Source organism: Tachypleus tridentatus, chromosome 13, assembly GCF_004210375.1.
Source record: "Tachypleus tridentatus isolate NWPU-2018 chromosome 13, ASM421037v1, whole genome shotgun sequence".
In the NCBI taxonomy this organism is placed as follows: domain Eukaryota; kingdom Metazoa; phylum Arthropoda; class Merostomata; order Xiphosura; family Limulidae; genus Tachypleus; species Tachypleus tridentatus.
This window is the reverse complement of record NC_134837.1, coordinates 25823786-25846932: the sequence shown is the minus strand read 5'-3', so window position 1 is coordinate 25846932 and position 23147 is coordinate 25823786. Positions and strand designations below refer to the sequence as shown.

Sequence of the window (23147 nt, the reverse complement as noted above, 5' to 3'; positions counted from 1 at the left end):
TAGATAGAATATTTGTGACCCAAACAAGAAACATGAGTTTAGTTTGAGCTCACATTGGCTCATCATTCTCTACATTTGAAAATATAACAAATCCATTTGTGATGGATAGAATTGTTGGGCACTAAAATATTTTTCATTTTACAGATGTTCAATATTATAAGAACTGATTAACCAATCATCAAGGAATGATGTATTGATGATTCTGCAGATGAACATTCACCATATTCTATCTCTATATTTTGTTTTCTGATAGTCCATTCTTTATTTTAAAAATTCAGCATATTCAGCTAATAGTACTGTTGCCAGAGACGTATTTATCCAAGTTTATACAACTTTATTGAGTACCATTTTTTTTAACCAAGCATTGCCAACAAATATTTGTGCTCTGATGACGTTTAGTGTACTGACAAGTAAAGATCTGTCAAACAGGATGGTTCGCATCGTTTTCGATTTGGTTTTTCTTTGTCTGTAGTTGGAAAAATCTTTATGCCTATGGTGTCAGATGTGTACATGGCAAATGCTTTATATCAAGAAGTAAGCTGCTTCTTTATAATCTTCAGATTTGACCATTCTTCCTCCTGTTAATAGCTTTGTACCAATGTGTCCTTCATTATAGCAAAAACATATTGGACTTAATAAAAAAAAAAGCTGTAGAATAGAAAAACATTAATTCTTGTGCAAAACCAAATCCTCGTCACAGGAATAGAAATTATTTCAAATAATAGTCAAATGTAGGAAGTATCCTCTGGTGAACCAAACTTGATGGGCTTACAAGTTAATGGTTATGAACATTTAACATCAGAAAGAACTGAAGTAATAAACAAAACTAAACCAAGTAATGATGATGAAAATATAAAATGTATACAGAAACAACATAAACAAAACTGTTATTTTCATTATTACCTCTACATTGGAAACAACTACATTCACTCATGTGTCATGAGTAAAAGTTGAGTAAATACTGAAGTAATTGACACACTTAATAATTGCACAACACCACACTTAGTCTTAGCTGTAACACTGTTTGGCTAATCTTTCAACTCTATACCATTCAGTTGTACCTGTGAAACCTTGGTTGGCTAATCTCACACTATCTAGTCATATTCTGGATAAGCCAGTAGTCAGCATAGGTTAATAAAACAGTTACCTTTTCAGAAGTGACATAAGTGTAGAGAGATTTGTTCTAAACCTGAAAGTAATTTTAATGCAGATTGGTATCTTACATAACTAAGTCAAATACTTGTGTTTTATTGAATTTTACCATCAGATTTTGTATGTTGTATATATGTATATGTAGAGAGAGAGATAACAGAACTTGAATTTAATAAATTTGATAATTACAGTATTTATAATAACAAATTATTGTCAACATGTTCGTAAATATGCTAAAGTATGTAATCTCAGAAATATAACGTAGAAAGTCCAGATTGAGACCTATGGCTATAAGTAATATAGAAATATATATATGATCTAAAAACACATAGGTCCAAGAAGTCTTGATAAAAATAAAATTAAAACCCTGTAACCCGAGCTCTTTCGAAAGGTGAACCTTTAACCTATAACCTCAGGTTATAGAAATATATATATCACATTGATAAAAAAAATTATTAACAAAGAAAACGTCTGAGATAAAAGCTTAAGATGTCATGAAATGCAAAATACCTTGAGGAATATGTCCATTAGAAATTCAAAAGTTTGAGGTTTTATGTTTTGTTTCTAGAATGTTAAAGATTTGATGATATATGAGTGATAGGTATACAAGCTTATATGACAAGAAAGGTGGGAGAGTAATACATAATGCCAAAAACTGAGATGTGGTGAAACAACTAAGTGTAGAATTAATTTTCATTGTGTGGTTTACATGTATTATTTTTAATTTCTTTTAACCCAAAAAGTACAACGAACAAAACAATTGTGGAAAGTGTTATATTTTGTAAGATTATTAATATGATTAATTGTTTGGAATATTTTTTTATTTTAAGATTGAACACATTATAGGAAAGTAATCAAATAAAAGTCTGTACTAATCATTAAATTAAAATTACAGTGTTGAGATATTATTTATTTAATGAATATATTTTGTTCTAGCAGCAAGTTGACAAAAGTGGAACCAAAGTACGTGGAGAGTCACATTTATTGCTTGTTGGTGATCCTGGTAAGTGTTGTCGGTTCATACAAGAAAAGAACCCCAGTAATGTTTAAAAGATTGTGTGTAATATAAATTGATGTGCTTACTATAAGTACAGTTCATTATATTGATCCATTTCATTTTACTTGATTTCCTCGACTTTGCTATCATGTAATGCTATGAATATTTTATGAAATCATCAATAAACATGTCCAAAAACTGACTATGAAATGCTCAAAACAGTTTACAAGTTACTAGAATATACTTCCACTTTCTAGTCAATATTTGTTTTTGGCAGGTTATAAAATGTCTGCTTATCAGTCTGTAGAAGTAAAATTGTTTCAATAAAAAAATACCCTTTTTGTGTGTGTATGATAAAAATATTTATGGTTTATTGTTATTACATGTAGTAAGTTTTTGGGTTAATAACACTAAAATTGGATGTTGATACACATGGACCACAGCACACTGTGTAGCTTTTTCCTTGGCATCAAATAAATAAAAAGTCTCCATAACTGATCTTTGTTAATGCAGTATTTCTCTCTTACAACTTTGTAAAGGGTTATTGATAACCTAGAAGTTTACTAACAAAGTTCAAACTAAATATGGAAAACACCATCACTTAATTTAACATTAATACACTTACCCAAAAGACTCAAGTGATATTAGAATTAATGTAAAATGTTCTTGAATTTAAATTATTCAAACAATAAATCAGCAGTTGAATCATTAAAATCATAGGATTTAGCAGATGTTTCAAAATGTAATTGTGAAATATTGAGTTAATAAAAATAGATTTTGGAGATATAGGATGTTAGTGTATTTACATAGTAAAAATATATAGCAGTAAACTCCAGTTTGCATTAAAGATTCAAGAGTAACTATCTTCACAGTTGTACTTTTTATAAATATATGATACTAGCAAATACTCATTGAAATAATTCAGAAGTAAATTTTCAAAAATTACTGTGAATAAATACAAAACATGCAATTGACTCAATGCCTTGAATGATTGTGTATATGCAATATGATTGTCTAATAAGCTATTTACAACTTTATTTTGATGTTTTGCATGCATTTCTTTTAACACTTTCGGCGTGGTTGGCAATCGCAGTCGACTTGAAAGCTCAGTGCGGCAGGCGATCTTCATTGACAAGATGTAAACAACATACCTTCATGGCTAATTATCATAATCACACAGGCTTGAGGCTAGAACCACGTGTATTCATTGTTTACTTGGGATTCCCAGCAGGTATTTAAACCAGAGGTCATGTGATTTCTTTGTTTTCTAGCCTGTGTAGATCATTCTGTTCATTGTTTTAGAAGATGCTTTCCTTGCATATTCTGTTGATACTTGCAACATTGTTACAATGCCGAAAGGAAAAGCTCATACCACTAAAAAGTAATCAATATTATTTGTAATGATAAAGAGAGTGACAAAAAGTTTGAGCCAGATGATAATGAAAGCTTACTTGTAACAGATGAGAGCGATAATGAAGACATTCGTGGCCTGGAATGTAGTTAGGGTCATATAACTTATTGCATAAACTGACTGACCAAGGCTAGTTAATGTTAATGGATATATAATATATTGTGCAGACTGCAAGAGCAATGATGAAAACCCGGTATCTCCAAGACTATTCAGAGAACAGATTATTCAAAATTTGCTGGAGGGATATGTCAGCAAAGCCAAATGAAAAGGAAGACCAAGTACTGACAAAGGTCAGCACTTGGTGGAAAGACATAGTATTGGACAATATGAGGACAAAAAACTCAAACCTGCTTGTACTGTTTTCAGTGATAGATACACAGCTGGATGGAAAAGAAACCAGACTAATTATTTCTACAAACAGTGCAACCTTCCCATGTGCTTTTTACCATGCCATGAGATATATCATAACCACAAAGACTATTGACGGGCTGCTGCACAAATTGTACACAATTTATAATAAATTATTGTGTTTTACATGGCACTTCTTCATTGTGTATCAGGGTGTCTTCCTTTATTCTTATGTATTGAATTTAACATATATAGTATTGGGTACAATCACTGAAAAGTTCAGGGACTTTTGTTGAGTTATTACTGAGATATCATGCTTTTGGTGCTGATACCATAATTAGTCGAAGTATCAAAAATATATATTCAGCGCCATGCCAAACATTCAAATATTTTATTCAGCGCTGAAAGGGTGAAGTAAAGACAACTGACTGCAATGCACTGTTGGAAAAAAAAAAGTTTATGAACCTGAGCATTATTATGCTGGTTGCACCATGCAGCCATTGGTATTTTTTTCAGTTGAATGCCACCATTCCTTGTCATTTTAGTGAGCATGAAAAATAGTCATTACCAAAGTGAGTGATTTTTGATACCATTTCTACAAGAAATGTCAAAAAGAAATATTTATGGCCTTAATAAGTTTTATTCTCAGATTGTTCATTCAGTACAAACAAACAGACAGGTCAATGGTAATATTGATATGAAATTTTGGAATTGCAAAAAAATTAATAATTTTCTTGTACTCTTGAAAAGAAAAATTTTAATAATTTTTTTGCTTTATTAGCTGTTCATAAGATATGGAGTTTTATATTTTTTTTACATATATTTTAATTCTATGCTAAATGATGCATTACAGTAGCATTATTTACTTTGCAGACAAACTCCATAATCTGTAGGAAAACATTGTAAAGTTTCAAGCATGAATATTAATGATGATATGTGATCCTGCAGGACAATACAGAAGATGTTTTTATTTGTTTTAGGTACTGGAAAGTCACAGTTTTTAAAATATGCGGCTAAAATAAGTCCACGTTCAGTTCTTACAACTGGAATTGGAAGTACAAGTGCAGGACTCACAGTCAGTGCAGTTAGGGTAGGGTGTTTATCTTTTTTGTGCATTTTATGTCATGGATTATATAGGAAACAGAAAAAATGAAGGAACTGTTTTCTTTCAATTTGGAAATATGTTATAGACATTTTATATGAAAAAAAAACTTTAAAAATCTGAAATAGAAAGTTTTGTTATATAAACAGTAACATAGTTGTTTCACGTATGATGTAAAAAGAGTGAAGTGATAAATCATAGTGGTTTACATTTTTTTACTATTTGTTGTGTATTTGCTGAATTTTTCTGTGATATTTCAGATTGTAAAGAATTTTGAATGAATGGTCTTTGAAGAATAATTCATATGGACATAGAAAAAGAATTCTGCTCTAAGTCAGAAAAGGCCAAGTTTATAAATTAGCCTCATGTGATCTAGTTTATTAAAATGGCTATAGAAAAAAAATAGGAATAACTTGTTAAACTATCTGGAATGTGTAGAAATATAAAGTGTTTTTATGCCATTTACTTGAATTTTCCTTATTCTATCATTTTTACACACACCATTTAAGCAATGCTTCCTTGCAGACAATGTGTTATATTAATAGTTCCTGGTCTGTTTGGAAAAACTTTTACATGTTCAGACAGATAAACTCACCTGGACTTTAATTAAACTACACGTAAAGTAAACAAAGAAGTGAAGATACATATGATAGTTTACAGAATATGAAACAGTTAAAAGCAGTCAATGTATGACACAATTTTATGATTTAAAATAAACTCATAAAAATGAAGAGTAAAACCTATGCTAAAGAAAAAAAATAGCTGAAGGATTTTTATAGTGGTCGGTTATTAAATAAATTGGAGGTACTTTACTGCAAAGTAAATATAAAGATTTATTGAAGGGAGAATTAGATGATTATGTATAAACATTTGAATGCATGTTAATAAAATGATAAGTATATGATTTTGAAAAAGCTGTGCACACATTTTAGAACTAAATATGTTATAAATATAAAAAATAATTGTATGTAATTATAATGTCAATATTTCTTTGTTATTGTGTGGTGAATCTGCTGATATATTTTACTAACAAACAGCTGTCCTCAGATTTAGGTGATATATCATAGCTTGTTCACATGGCACATTCAGTGATCTGAGACTGTATTTGTCCAATAAAATTTAATGGTAAATTTTAGTGTAAGGTGTATTGCTTTCTTGGTGTTTAAGCTGATGCCTACACTGGAACAATAAAGTAACATAATGACTTTGTTTTGTATGTATAAAAAATACAATTTTTTTAAACAAATATGTTTAATTAAACATGATGTTTTCAGTATTGCCAGTCATCTTGGTTAAACAAAATATTTTACAGAAATATACATGTAAAAATGGCTGGTTTGGGTTGAGAAAATTGTTTAACATATATATTTCTCTAGAAGTGGGTTTTCTCGTCATTACTGATTAAAATATTTTACATTTTATATCACTTTGAAGTTGTGAAGTTTATAAGAATAAGAAATTCTTAAACAAGGGTACTTATAAGAACATTTGTTAACAAAGTTATAAGCAACCACCTTTACAAATTTGATTTTTTTACTTTGAAAAGGTGCATATGATGAAAGAAGTAAAAAATAACATAGTAAAGTTGCAAGAAAAGTAAAAGGATGTACCACATATATTCCCACTGTGATAGTTTGTTATAGAGTCTTTAAAATACCTTGAGATTTATTTAAAAATTGAAGAATACTGCTATGAATAAAAAGGTTTTAAAGTTTGACTTGCACAGACTTGGAAAACTCCTTGAATTTTATGGGTGTCCTGAAAAACTACTGGGCTTTCATAAAATTTTGTTTTACTCTGGAATTAAAAAAGAAATTGATTTTTATTGAAATGGCCTTCAAAAATTTCTAGAAGTAAGTATGTTCTACTTTTAAATTTTATTCTAATGGTTATAACTTTTTCCATAAAAAATACATATTTTTTTTAGCAAGGTGGGATTACTATTAACTATGTCCTAATAAAGCACAATTTACCTTAGAAAGGGTTCTCTGTCACTTTTGACAGAAGAGGCTCAAATAAAAATTAATAAGATACAAATGGCCAAGAGACAATTTTGGGAGATTAAGAACACCTCTCTTGACATCTTTTATAATTTTACTTAATGTTATAAAGCAAGATATGGAATGATTTTGGCAAATTGCTCCTTGAAAATCTTTTAAAGCCTTGGAAAAAAAAATAAAAAATTTGTATAACTCTTGTAAAGGTTTTAACATTTATTTATTGAAGATAACTTATCTAAAAAGGCAAAAATTAACTTAACACATTTGTTTATAAAGAAAAGCTCAAGTTTTATTTGAGCTTTGGAAGCTAATTAAAATAATGTTGAATGAAACTAAAATTACAAATGTTATTTTTGTTTAAAGTAGGACTGCAAGTGTGTGTGTGTGTGTATATATATATATATATATATGCATTTCATTAAATTACTTAGTACTGTGCATGAATATATAAAGTGAGATGTAGCAAATAAAAATACAAAGACAGGTATTTATATTTTAAATCAAGGTTAAGGTGCTATAATGTGTTTTTTTTCTGATTTCAGCTACGTATCTTTATTGTCAGAAGGTGATAGATAATTCTAACAATGAATTAGTTTACAGCACTAGTTTACATAAATCATTTTAGGATAGTGGCGAGTGGCAGTTGGAAGCTGGTGCTTTAGTGCTGGCTGATGGTGGTGTTTGTTGTATCGATGAATTCAATAGCATTCGAGAACATGACAGAGGAAGTATTCATGAAGCTATGGAACAACAAACTATCAGTGTTGCTAAAGTAAGTAATGGAATTTATAAATCAGGTACTAACTGAAAATTTAGAAGCATTTAATAATTTTAGAAACAGTGCTGTACTAATAAACTATTTAATGATACAGCTCATTTGTACTGTTTTATAATGTTGAGTCATTACACCATTGAAAACTGGCATGATGTATTTCATATCAGTTTCATTCTATTTTACTATTTTATAAAAGGCTACTGTAAGAATTCTAGACTAATTTTCAATATTATAATATTATGCACTAAACAAAAAGTTTTATCTTTAGAAAACTTTTAATAACAAAAAAACAACATAAAGTAACAGGTCTGTAGCACACAATACTAAATTAGCACAAAAAGGAAATTAAATTTTATTTCACATGGATTGTCTATGTAAACAAAGCAGATAGCACAATCCTACACTAGAAGTATAACATGTAAAATTGTGAAAAATATAATAGATTGCTATGTTTTTGAAAATATTAACAATGAGGGTACTGAGCTGATATATTAATGAATATTTATCATTATATTTGTTTTATGATATGGTATACTTTTAGTTAGACTGGTGTTTTAAGTTAACTTTTGGATTGACTTTTAGTTGTGATCTGTGTTGGTAGTTTGCTTTGATTAGAAGTTATTAATAATACATATAAACTATTTTTTATTTGAATAACCATTACAAATGTTAATATAGTGCAGAGTATGAAGAAGCAAATGGGCAGATAGGTATTAGGTATTGTGCAAAAGTTGTATTTTTATTTTAGTAGTAAGATCTATCATTTAGAATGCTTGACCAATTTGTGTCAGCAGCACACATGAAATTTCCCCAAAAATTGAATATATTTCGAAGCAACATGTGAATAGCTTGCACTGATGGTTACCCTTGTTTTCTGTAATAGTAACCTGACTTGAAACACTATATATGTTTTTGTTCTTTAGGCAGGGCTTGTAACTAAACTCAGTACAAAGTGTTCAATTCTGGCTGCAACCAATCCGAAAGGAAATTATGACACCAACCAGGTAATATAACAAGCTGCCAGTTACAGTATACATATACTTTGGTTTTCATTGTTACTCTTATGATACAGAATATTAGGAACAGTAACACGTTTTCTTTTGTGAGAAATAGTAAGATACATGGCATCATGCAGTACATAGTAATTCAAATTTAAACTTCATTCATTTAATAAATCAGATGTGGGAAAGTGATTTTTCCTGAGCAGATTAGGAGAAGAAATAAGTACTTGTTTCCCAGATGTTCTTGTTACTAAAAGAAACTGTCTGTTTTCATTCTGTGCCTTATATCTTGGGTTTGTGTACATCATGTATATGTAGTAGTCTGTTTTGTAGCTAATTGTTTAACTTAACTCAAATACCTTCCTCTCCAATTATATTTTCATTATCTCAACAATTAATGTAGGATATTATGACATTTTGTTTCTCATCTGATCCAAGAATGATGCTGAACACTTTACAACAATTATCATTTCATAATCACAGCTAAAAAAATCAAATAAAAAACAGTTTGTAAAATGACTTGAAATTTATTTGTCATTCTTCGAAACAAACTAATATTTTTAACAACTTTATTACCATCTGTATCATTATAAGAAAATAACTGTATAATATTTAACTAAATGTAAGAATTTTTCTAATTAATTATCCCAAGAACTAATTGCTTAACATTAAACTGTAATAAGTGAACTTAAAGAGTTAATAGACTAACTTTTAGTGTAATATCTGTGATTTTATAAGTAAACTACTATTCCTTATCTTGTTTAACATGACATTCAATATTGTATCACAATAACATTAATAATAATTCAAATGACAGCATTTGTTATTGAACAAATATAGGTTTCCATGGAGAAGTGTATGTAATAAAATTTCAATAAACAATGTATACATTTTAAGTTACAGTTTTTGATGAGTTGATTGAAATGTTCAACATTAACTGAAGTTGCTGTTTGTTGCACGTGCCGATATTTTCTTAAGGTTTCTAATAAGTGCCTGTTTGAATGAATAACTTTAAAATTAAGACTACTTTATTTGTGATAGGTAATAACTTCAAACATAATCTTGACTGGGAATGAAAAAAAATGTTTTTTGTTGGTTTGTTTTAAAAAAATTATTCTTTCCAGTTTGGAGAACCAATTTCCAGATGTTAGTTGTTTATATGAAGAAAAGATGAAAGTTTAAAAAAAAATTAAATGCTAGATTTAATTTGTTTAATAGAATGATATTGCTGTGTTGAAAATAGGAAATGTGTATAAATAAGATGTGGAGAAGACATAAGCTGTGACCCCAATCTTAGTGAAGACCCGAACTCAAATGAATTAACTGCAAGCATTTCTTCAGTGTGAATTACTAAAACCGTACTGATTAAATTTTCCAAAAATTTATTAACACAGACAAAAAGTAAAAGTATAAAAATTTTAATTTCACTACCTTTACACTTGCATTCTTTCTGCATTATGATTTGATGTTAGTGGACCTTTAAAGTAGCTATAATGATAGTCTGATAGGTATTAATTATGAAAGCCAATGGAATGGTAATAAAGATTTTTTTGGAAAAAAAAAAGGATTATATATTATATTAAATGTTGGATTTTATACTCAAAGAATTGGCCCGGCATGGCTAGGTGGCTAAGGCACGCAGCTCTTAATTTGAGATTCGTGAATGGAATCCCTGTCACACCAAACATGCTCGCCTTTTCAGCCATGGGGCATTATAATGTGATGGTTAATTCCACTATTCATTGGTAAAAGAGTAGCCCAAGAGTTGCTGGTGGGAGGTGGTCTTACACTGCTAAATTAAGGATGGCTAGTGCAGATAGCCATCGTGTAACTTCGTGCAGAATTCAAAACAAACCAAAAGTAAAAGAATTCCGTTCTTACCAAACTGACCTTTTATGTAACCCTAATTCATTATTATGAAGCATGTATAAATCAATTCTGTGTAATGGAGAACTTAATAAACTAATAACTTTGGTGGAACATAAAGGAGTATAAATGTTTTATATGTAGATCTAATAAGTCATAACTAAAATTATTATTACATACGTTTGTCAATGGTATATTGCCAAAAAGTTTAATTGTGAATTACAAATTCAATGAGCTTTATTAGCACTTGCTTATTGCTTAGCTCATTGATCTCAGAACGTTGGTGTGAGTTAAGTTAGCTGTATTAAACCTTACCAGCCTACTGAGGATCAGAAAGGTTAAACTTGTACTTGTTTTAAAGAATAAGGTTGAATTATTACTGTTTGGTTTTTAAATTGTCTGTTTTCTTTTTTTGTAAGTCATTATCAGTTAATGTGGCCTTAGCAAGTCCCTTACTGAGCCGATTTGACTTAGTGTTGGTCCTGTTAGACACAAAAAATGAAGAATGGGACAGGTTGGTTGCTTCATATCTTCTGAGTGGTGTTGATCCATTTGGTGAGTATACCTCTCAGATGAACTTCAGTTATTGTATTAGTTGAAACTTGAGTGATGCTACTATTCATATTTCACTGCTAGCAGTAGAACAATGGAAGAACTAGGTTTGATTTTTTACTTATGGTAGGTAGAACTATATATTTATTCATCTATAACCTTCAAAGTGTTTTGTAAGCAATTTAATCAGGTAGATGGTAGGATTGTCTATATAGGAATGACTCAGATTGTTTATCAAAATGGTATTTTAAATATCAAAACTTTAAAAAAGTATACAGTGTTTTATTTTATACTAATATCTATTCAACGATTGAGTCACAAGTTGTGGGAAGTTTTATTAATATTGCAGCAAAGCTTTGAATTTCTTGTTTATCCTTCTTCTGCTTTTTTTTATTACATGATAAACCTAAAACAAAAACAATGATTTCTACCAATGACATTAAGGCGACATAGTTTCAAATAGAGTATCTGCTTTTATAAGTATTATTAATAACTAGTAGTAATTGACAAATAAATCACAATTTTAATGTAAATAATATTATTATTATCTCTTGAAGTTATCTTTCTTACAGAAGGTGTGGTGTCCTTTAAAAAGCTTAATTACAGCGTGAAACAGGAATTATCAGCTAATAATAGATAAACAATAAATATTATAGTGAAAACCTCACCGTATTCAGAACTTAGTTGTAAATACTATACACAAAGAATAAACGTCACATCTCATAGAAACAAGATGCAAAGAACACCAAGGTCACAAGTGTAGAGGTGACTTCCAGTTATCCAACTAACCATGTCACTGTATGAAACAAGTCACAAAATAAGAACACCAAGGTCACAAGTGTAGAGGTGGCTTCCAGTTATCCAACTAACCATGTCACTGTATGAAACAAGTCACAAAATAAGAACACCAAGGTCACAAGTGTAGGGGTGACTTCCAGTTATCCAACTAACCATGTCACTGTATGAAACAAGTCACAAAATAAGAACACCAAGGTCACAAGTGTAGAGGTGGCTTCCAGTTATCCAACTAACCATGTCACTGTATGAAACAAGTCACAAAATAAGAACACCAAGGTCACAAGTGTAGAGGTGACTTCCAGTTATCCAACTAACCATGTCACTGTATGAAACAAGTCACAAAATAATTTTGAATGAACTTCCACTCCAACCCAAAACTAAAAAAGAAAAACTGTTTAGGAGCTATAGAAATATGTAAAACAAATGATATCTTACAAAATCATGATAATGGCCCTAACAACATCAGCTATATTTGGTGAGGTATATTCACCATTCATACACTTGACCAGACTTTACTTCAACTTTTATCCTCTCCCCTAATTTCTGTAACATTTAATCCCTGTATTTTTTGTTTTTGTAATGATATATAAACCTTGGATTGCTTAGTACTGACCATACCTGTAAAAGACAGACCAATGTCCTGTAGAATCATACAGAATGTTTCACCATCAATAAAACTTTTCTTTGTGTTTATAAATCATTATTTACCTAACTGTTATTAGTATTTCAAACTGTTAGGTGTAAAACACTGTAAAAGTGCACATTATATCATGCTAAGTAAAAACAGTTTGAAGTGTTATTAAGTTTTGTCTGTTTAGTATTTTTACTGTGCTCATTTTGGCAGTTTCTTACCAGACCTTTTACAACAATATTTTTTTCTAAGTTTCCAAAACAGAGCTTTCTAATACATGGTCTGATTGTTTCTTTCTTCACAAAATTCATAACATAAAAAATTGGTTCTCTTCTTACTTTTCTACAGTCTGTCACAAACATTTTTTAAAATAAAATAGAACCTACCAAGAAGCTATGTGTACTTAAAATATCCACTAATTTTTATCAAGTCTTTTATGCACAAGGTTTTAAACTCTAATGTGAAATTAAAAAAAAAAGAAATACATTTTACTTACAAATTAAGAAACATTCAATATTAAAGTTGACATTTAAAATCTCTACTAGAAGCAGATGTAAATTAACTTATCCACCCAAATCTACATAGTGTGAATAAGAACAACCCTATCCTTCTTAAAAGCTTGAATATTCCCAACAATTTAAAAAGAGATTTGGAACTAATTATTAAAGAAAACCTTTACATTTTCAATGAGTAATATCTGTGTAGTAATTACTCGTATTGTTTTCTTGTTTTTTTCTTTCTTTCTTGTTAAAGATGCAGTGTTTGCACATATATTTTAGCCTTTGTTTATAATTATTTCTCTTAAACATGTCTTGCACACACATTTTATCATTGTTATAGAATACTGTCCTAAAAACAAGCCAAAAAAGTGAATGGTACATTTCTAAATAAGCAGTTTCTTTTTAAGTTATTTTCAGGCTTTAAAATGCTCAGTCAGAAAAAATGGTTTTCATTCCATGGCTGCAAAGTACACTTTGTACTTTGGAACCATAAGTGTGGTATCAGAGTAAAGGTGAAATCCCACTATTCAACCAGATAACATGGTTTTCATTCCATGGCTGCAAAGTACACTTTGTACTTTGGAACCATAAGTGTGGTGTCAGAGTAAAGGTGAAATCCCACTATTCAACCAGATAACATGGTTTTCATTCCATGGCTGCAAAGTACACTTTGTACTTTGGAACCATAAGTGTGGTGTCAGAGTAAAGGTGAAATCCCACTATTCAACCAGATAACATGGTTTTCATTCCATGGCTGCAAAGTACACTTTGTACTTTGGAACCATAAGTGTGGTATCAGAGTAAAGGTGAAATCCCACTATTCAACCAGATAACATGGTTTTCATTCCATGGCTGCAAAGTACACTTTGTACTTTGGAACCATAAGTGTGGTATCAGAGTAAAGGTGAAATCCCACTATTCAACCAGATAACATAGTTTTCATTCCATGGCTGCAAAGTACACTTTGTACTTTGGAACCATAAGTGTGGTGTCAGAGTAAAGGTGAAATCCCACTATTCAACCAGATAACATGATTTTCATTCCATGGCTGCAAAGTACACTTTGTACTTTGGAACCATAAGTGTGGTGTCAGAGTAAAGGTGAAATCCCACTATTCAACCAGATAACATGGTTTTCATTCCATGGCTGCAAAGTACACTTTGTACTTTGGAACCATAAGTGTGGTGTCAGAGTAAAGGTGAAATCCCACTATTCAACCAGATAACATGGTTTTCATTCCATGGCTGCAAAGTACACTTTGTACTTTGGAACCATAAGTGTGGTATCAGAGTAAAGGTGAAATCCCACTATTCAACCAGATAACATGGTTTTCATTCCATGGCTGCAAAGTACACTTTGTACTTTGGAACCATAAGTGTGGTATCAGAGTAAAGGTGAAATCCCACTATTCAACCAGATAACATAGTTTTCATTCCATGGCTGCAAAGTACACTTTGTACTTTGGAACCATAAGTGTGGTGTCAGAGTAAAGGTGAAATCCCACTATTCAACCAGATAACATGGTTTTCATTCCATGGCTGCAAAGTACACTTGGTACTTTGGAACCATAAGTGTGGTATCAGAGTAAAGGTGAAATCCCACTATTCAACCAGATAACATGGTTTTCATTCCATGGCTGCAAAGTACACTTTGTACTTTGGAACCATAAGTGTGGTGTCAGAGTAAAGGTGAAATCCCACTATTCAACCAGATAACATGGTTTTCATTCCATGGCTGCAAAGTACACTTTGTACTTTGGAACCATAAGTGTGGTGTCAGAGTAAAGGTGAAATCCCACTATTCAACCAGATAACATGGTTTTCATTCCATGGCTGCAAAGTACACTTTGTACTTTGGAACCATAAGTGTGGTATCAGAGTAAAGGTGAAATCCCACTATTCAACCAGATAACATGGTTTTCATTCCATGGCTGCAAAGTACACTTTGTACTTTGGAACCATAAGTGTGGTGTCAGAGTAAAGGTGAAATCCCACTATTCAACCAGATAACAGTAAGCAGTGAGTACCAGTGGTGAGCTGTGTTTCCTCCCATGTGTCAGCTGAAAATTAAGAAAGGTTAATGCAACTGTTATGTAGCATTGTTCAAAATATTGAAGTGAATTAAAACAGAACTACTTTTCCTATAACTCAACCAAACAGCAAAGAGATTGAGCAAGTGAAGTAATTATACAAAACTATTTGTGTTTATGAGCAAAAAATGCATAATTTTAAGTCTTCCTTGTATATATATATATTTTATATATTTTAGCCTTTGTTTATATTTTTTCTCTTAACACTTATTAAACATGTCTTAAATACAAATTTTATCATTATATTGTGTCACTCTTAAATCTGTGATCTTTTTAAATTTTCAGTTCCATCAAAAATTTCTTCCTTAACAGCTGATGTTCATTGTAGTTAGAATGTTGTTAAATTAATTCTTTGAGGTTTTAAATTTCATGATAGAATTTGAAACAATTCCATAATTAAATATATTTTTGACATTAAAGAAAACTTTTATATTTTCAATATCTCTGTAGTAATTACTCATATTGTATTTTAATATTTGCTATAAAACAGTTTTTCACCTGATGAATCAGTGTTAAAGAAGTTGTAGTAATGAAAAATAGCTTATGTTTAGTTAAGGATATATGTACAAGTATTTTATAAGATAAATGAATTTTAAGAAACATTGTGAACAGCTTATTACTAATAAAGAGATATTACAATTCATTAAAGCAAACTTCAATGAAATGCAGTTCTTTAATGGTCACCACTAGTACAAGATATATCAATTTATATCCATTTGTTAATGTTTTGGTAAATTGTGTCTTGATCTTCCCTACATATCTAGGGCTTTTTATGAAACATAATGCAAAAAAATAAATGAAATAATTTCTATTATGCTCTGAAGTTTAGAAATTTGAATAATGTGTGACTAGTTTAATAGGTGTTTCTATTCTTTTGGGAAAATGTTTTTCCTTATGCTCAGTTCTATTATATCTGTTGTTAAACTTTTGATATGTAAGAGAGGTTTCCACCATTTATCAGCACAAGGCCCCCCCAGATATAATTTTGCCTCTTGACTGAAGCTCCCCACCCAATGAATCTGAATACCTTAATGGTATTTACCATGCTCCTTCTCCCCCTCAACAAAACACAAAATTTTCTTATGGTTCCCAGCTTTAGACCCTTTAATATGTGGTACAAAACAATGTCATAATTTTTTTTAATTTACTGTGATTTAAGTATAGTAATGGGACTTTGACCCAACTTTCATTGTGTCACAAAAACATCAATTTTCTTGTTTTTTTTATTCTTAATAAATGCAATTGTATATTAAGTATATTGTACATGTTATTTTGAAACTTAAATTACATATGCTGCTTGTAGTTTACATTGATTGTGTTTTTTAGTTGTACAGTTGATATATCACAAGATATTTCTGTAGATGTAAATATGTGTTTTCTGTGGTTCTGTAATTTGCTAGTGGAATGTACTGACCAAACACTTGCTTAGCTCTATCTTAAATGTATTACCTGTGCTACTTCTATGACTGAGAACTGTTATTTCTTTTATTGTAAATTTAATATGTGAACTGTGTTATTTATATATTTATAACATGCATGTTCTGGTTATGTTGTCTCTGTATTTGTCATATTTATTGCTACTCGTGTTTAGTTAATTACATATGTATACTGTTTTTTTGCTAGAGGAACACAATGAAGCATGTACTTGGAGCTTAGAAAAAATTAGAGCCTACTTTTGTATCATCAAATCACTCATGCCTCAGATGTCAAATGAAAGTAACAGGTAAAAACATTTATTTTGTAACAGTGTTAGTTGAATTATTTAACCACTTAAGTTTTTCTCTCTTTCTATTGTTTTAAATGTTGAGAAAGCATTGGTTGTAATTAACTTAATTTTTTGATATTTTAATCATTTTTAATATTTTAATAAGATTATTTTGCCTTATCTTAATGAAAGTTACAAGATAACTACAAGATGTCTACAAGACATTTTGTTTTCTGAAATTGGTAACTATCAATGCTTTTTAAAGTAATGTGAGTGTACCTGCAGATAGGTTTTTATAGTTGTATTTCATTTGATTCAGACGTGATATTCTCAGGTAAAACTGAATGTGATATGTAACTATTAAGACAGCAAAATTTGGAGGAAATATAAGGATAATTTCAGTAAATCAAAAATGACTAACAGAGATTAGCCTAACACAATGTTTTTACCATGGAAAAAAGCAGCACATTCATTTGATACAAATGACATCAATAAGATAGTTCTTGATGTCCACAGTTTTTTCTTCTACCCAACTTCTTTGTATTCTGTAAGAGCAACTGAAGACTGGATCACGAGGCAAGAACTGAAAAAGGCAAATATATATAGAAGGCATCAACACGCGTCTTAAGAAATTAATCCCATTGTCAAAATGAGAAGTAACTTATTTTGTATGGTTAACTCTATACATGTATAGTACACATCCAGACACTCTTGTAAGACAGTGTGACAAGCTAGATATATGCACAATTAGCAAGACATTATGGTAAAATAATTAGTAACTTATCTGGTAAAGTATACCATGTTAATATAAATAAGATGTTATAATATTTGCCTCATTTTATAATGTACGTTTCAAACTAATAAACTGATTCTAACAGCTCTTAGTTGTCTACATCTTGGTGTTGTACAAGTGTACCCAATGGAAAATATGTGTTAAGTATCTTCAGAAAACTTCAGGCTTCAGCTTAGAGTCCAATCATATTTTGTGGCCTGTTGGTGCTGATTTATTGACAAGACATTTACAAAAACATTTATTACAAACTTAGTATGTTATAACTTGTAGCAGTATAAAATACAAACATAACAAAAGAAGACAGATGAGAGTAAGAACACTATAATGTGGAAACCATGTTATATATATAATAAGAAATGGTTTTATCATTCTCACAAGCACAGTTTTAAAAAATGGGAGGAAAACTAAATCATATTTTTTTAATACTTTTAAATAAATCATAATTAAAGTGTTTCATCTCCTGTTAAATAATATTAGTATTTGAAATTGTAGTCTTTCACATTAACTTTTTAACGTGGAGTTATTCTGATTAGCTTTTAAATTTCAGATTATTTGAATTATTGTATCAAATTGAGGTAGTATGGGTCTGCCTTTGTAACTTGTGATGATTGTGATAATGCTTCAACTTGCACCAATTTAGAATAGGAGAAACTACCTGGTGTACACAGATTACATTTGTGTTAGAGAAAATAATAATTTTAGATAAAAATGTCTTCATTATTGATGTTTCCAAACAATATATTTTAATACATTTTTGTTTATATAGTACATGTTAGTTAACAATAGGTTAGATATTTAAAAGAAGAGATGTTACTGTAATAAAAATTATTGTTTATCTGATTTTTTAAAATAATTTATATACAATGCATTTAGCACTATTTTAATCAATTCAGTGAGGAACTAAATATATAAAATAATTGAAAGCTGTCAAGATATTCAGTGAAATGCATGAATAATATTAGCATTTGATTTATCAACAAACTGATTTTCCCCCAGGATTCTAACTCGATACTATCAATGCCAACGAAACACAGATCTCAGAAATGCTGCTCGAACAACTATACGACTTTTGGAAAGTTTGGTTCGATTAGCACAAGGTATGTTTCTTGTTTGTTGTAAATCTTATTTTAGATTGGCAATTTTTAATACACATATTTAAAAAATGTATTCACAGTTTGCATTGTATTTTTATATTAAATTTTTGTTGCAAACAAAAAACACATTTAATAAAACACACCATTCTTCAGGACTAATTTGAAACAGACTCCAAACAATAATTTAGTAATTTTGGATCTTATGCAATGAATTTATGCTAATTTTTATTATGAATGGACTTTTATATCAGTGTTACCAAATTAATTACATTAATTATGGTGATTATTCTTTTCTAAAGTTTCATGTATGATATTTTATGTTACTACATTGCTCAAGTAGCAGTACTTAATCTGCTGTAATGTGTTACCTAAACAACAGTAATCTGTGTAATTATATAATAATTTTCATACATTTCATTACTATGTTTTTGTAGTTGTAGTACTCATTATTCCTGTTATTTTCTTTATGTTATTCAACTTAAATTCAAATTACAGCTCATGCCAGATTAATGTTTAGGACGGAAGTTAGTGTCCAAGATGCTGTGGTTGCTGTATCTCTTGTGGAGTCTTCAATGCAAGGGTCAGCTTTGATTCAAGGGGTGAATGCACTACATACTAACTTTCCCAACAATCCTGATTCTGAATATAAGGTCCAAGGTAAATATTGGAGTTTTGTGTAAAGTCAATTACTCCTCAGTGTTGCAGTTTTAAAGTTTATATTTGTGGTTAGTGACCATGATTAATTTGATATTTACAAGTTAAGTAACAACAGTAATAAGTGATATCTATAGAAGGTTGTCATTTAAGAGACCAAAACATGAAGTAGAAATAGAAATGATAAAAACAATGCAAATAGGAAGTTAAAAAATTCACATATATGAGGTTTAGTTTAAGCTGTCATTGCCTTGTACCTTGAAAAAATTCACATATATGAGGTTTAGTTTAAGCTGTCATTGCCTTGTACCTCGACAAAATTCACATATATGAGGTTTAGTTTAAGCTGTCATTACCTTTTACCTTGAAAAATTCACATATATGAGGTTTAGTTTAAGCTGTCATTGCCCTCGACAAAATTCACATATATGAGGTTTAGTTTAAGCTGTCATTACCTTTTACCTTGACAAAATTCACATATATGAGGTTTAGTTTAAGCTGTCATTGCCTTGTACCTCGACAAAATTCACATATATGAGGTTTAGTTTAAGCTGTCATTACCTTGTACCTTGAAAAAATTCTGTTTACATATTCTAATTGTTAATGCCTTTTATTTTTCTTATTAGCTGAACTCATACTGCAGAGGCTTGGCTTGCATGATATCTTAGAGCAGGAGATGGTAAAGATTAATAAAGAGCAAGAGTTACAGAAAAGAGATGAAGTTTCAAAGGACTACAAAACTTTCCATTACAAAACACCTTCAGATCAAGACAAGTTTAATGGAAACATTGCTCACTCAAAAAATTCTGTTTTATATTCATCTAGTAGTAAGAAAAGAGATAACACCCATCATTTATCCCAACAAAACTTGGTTTTACCACAGTCTTATCCAAAGATCACAGCTCAGTCTCATAAACATTCATTTAATAGTCAAAGAAACAATTATTCTTCATTGAAACAAAAATGGGTTGAGTCACAGTTGTTTAGAAAGACATCAGTTTTGTCTGATATCAAATCATCCCACACAAACATGACTTGTGTAAAGAGTAACATTCCCTCATCCCAACAAAACTCTGTCCATTGTTCTCTAAATACACCAAGTCATTCTGTTACAGAGTCATCCAAACAGAACTTAAGAAGTATAGAAGAAAGCAGTAATTTGCCCCAACAGAGTTTGGTCCAACCAGAGTTTTGTCCAGAAACTACAGCTCTGTCAGGTAAACATTTTAATAATCCTAACAGAATAGAACCAGTTGAAAAAAAATGTTTAAAGGATATTTGTAAAGATAGCACTGCTGAGGAAATTCTGTGTAACCATGAAAGTAAAAAAACTGTTGACTTAGAAGTTGAAGTAGTTATGATTGATGAAAAATCAAACCCAAAGAAAAAGAGAAAAATCAATGTCACTGAAAGAGAAGATAATCCAGGTGGTAATCAGACTTTTGATCAAATTATAGTCCATTCTGAAACAAAGAGTCAGAACAACAAATCTGTACAAGATGCTAGTGACCATCATAGTGGTACACCAAGCAAAGGTTATTCAATATGTGATAGGATTTCAACAATGAGTAAGAAAGTGTCCAAAAAAAATGATGTGAATGTACAAGATAAAAATAGTGAGAACTTTGCTGGTGATTCAAGAACCTTAGAATCAGAGCATGCACCATTTTTTAATATTCTTGAAACACTCAATAATTTCAGGTTTATTCCAAAAAATAATAAAGGAAAAGCAGAATCTAGTATTACAACTTCTGTTGCTATTTCTGATAGAACATCAAGTATGAAAGACTTTACACAAAGTAATAATGTTGATCAGTTGCTGAAAAATGAACAAAATAAAAATAATAAACCCTTGGTTGTGTCTTCTGTTTTGCCAGATTCTTCAGTATTGAATGATGACCATACCAGTGAACACAGTGTGTGTTCAGTGTCTTCTGATTACCAGAATAACAAAAGTAGAGATTTTGTTCTTAGTTCTACAGCAAAGTCTCTGTGCAAGCAATCCACTATCTCAAATACATCAACAAATTCACCATTCAGTACTTTGCATAAATTGAAGAAATTTGCTTTTGTAAGTAAAGAAGCAGACACAAGTGATTCAAAGTCAACAGAAAAGTTGATGCATGCTTGTAGCAGTAGTAACAAACCCTACAAGTGTAATGGAAGCCAAACTACAAAATTCATAAAAGGAATTTTTAATACAGGAGATGATAACTTAGATGACTTAGACTTTGACATTGACTGGCCAGGAGTGGGTGGGGAGAAAAAAACATAAATGATCATGTACACACTTTCAAACATTTCACACGATTTAAACATCTAAGTGTGTGTTATTTGATTTAAAAGATAGGTTCTGTTGTTTTTATGTAGTTAAGAAACATTATGTATGAACAATAATTTAAATATTTTACTTAAGTCTGAAATTTTTGTTCTCACAGTAATTATTGTAGTTTGGTCATTCTGTGTAAGAATATAGTTTGTTTTGTTGAAAAGCCATTTAACCAAGATTAGGTTTAAAATTATATTTTAATAGTCAATTTAAAATCAAGTGTAGTGGTCTAATAATTGAGTTGTTGTGAACTTTAGGGCATAATGTAGTACTTGAACCAAGTAGAGGAAACTTCAACTGAACTTGTGTAAACTAAATGTACATGTTTCTATGTGATACTGACACTAAACCTAATTTTTATTTAAACATCTTTCTAACTTGTTGCTATAATTTTTGTTTACCTGAATATTTATAGTTTTTGCACATTCCAACATTCATTCAATAAAGTATGACAAAACAAAGATGCAATACCCTATACCCTGAGTACTTTCAAAAGATGAACCTTTCTTATTCAGGAGCAAACTATATGGCAAAACTAGTTTAATAGCAGGTGTCTGCAAGCATTTGAAATTTAATAGCCTTGAATATTTTGTACACATTTGGTAAGTATGCACTTAAGCAATATTTTTTTTATGAGATGTCATTCATGCAAGGTTTTCTTTCTCTCAACAGCTTTGCATTTTTATGTATCAAAAGTAATATACACAAAAATAGCTTGTTATTTCTCGGTTGTTCCAGTGGATTACGTTTATGGTTTTAGTGATTACTTTTGCAGGTTCGAAAATGTCACAAAGAAACAAATTGCTGGAACTTAACATTTTGCTTTCATTGCTAGTCTACACTTTTTATCTTTTTAGTGGAAGCACATGTTAAAGATAGTGTATTCATGTACACAGGACTATATTACAGATAAAGATACAGAAAGACAATGGGTAACCCTTTATTCCTAATTCCATGTGACGTTTTTATGAAGTATTTTGAAAACAAATTCTTTCAGTGGATATGAATACAAAAGAAGTCCTCTGGTTTTGCTATGTTGATGGAATATTTTCTGTTTGTCCAAATAATATAAATGATTTTAAAGGCTCTTGCTAGAAGATTAAAGCACTTTTGAATGGGAAGCCAATAATTTACTTCCATTTTCAGATATTCTCAAACTAAAGCAGAAACAAGAGCTATTCTTTTTATCTATAGAAAGTCAACAAACCGTTTAAGCGATGTTCGTGTTTCCGTGTCTTAATATAAAACTTCAGTTATTAACATTTTTAACGGCTTATAAGATATGTCATTACATAACCTTCGTGAAGAAATCAAAAATATTTATAAATTTGTTTAACAGTTACAGTGCAC

At 30.2% G+C, this 23147-nt stretch overlaps 1 protein-coding gene across 2 annotated transcripts in view; it reads left to right on the top strand.

The window, feature by feature from the left end:
- The window catches only part of LOC143237104 (uncharacterized), a 64131-nt gene extending 41873 nt beyond the window's left edge, over positions 1–22258 (top strand). Inside the window, exons 9-17 of one of the 2 annotated variants that reach the window (XM_076475974.1) lie at positions 2092–2155; positions 4889–4998; positions 7636–7782; positions 8709–8789; positions 11072–11207; positions 16846–16945; positions 18717–18817; positions 19310–19471; positions 20095–22258. In XM_076475974.1, the coding sequence (XP_076332089.1) occupies positions 2092–2155; positions 4889–4998; positions 7636–7782; positions 8709–8789; positions 11072–11207; positions 16846–16945; positions 18717–18817; positions 19310–19471; positions 20095–21743 (2550 nt within the window). In that variant the 3' untranslated portion in view covers positions 21744–22258. Of the gene's footprint in view, positions 1–2088; positions 2156–4888; positions 4999–7635; positions 7783–8708; positions 8790–11071; positions 11208–16845; positions 16946–18716; positions 18818–19309; positions 19472–20094 lie in introns of both variants that reach the window. The other variant, XM_076475973.1, reaches the window with a different exon arrangement.
- Positions 22259–23147: the final 889 nt, after the last annotated feature.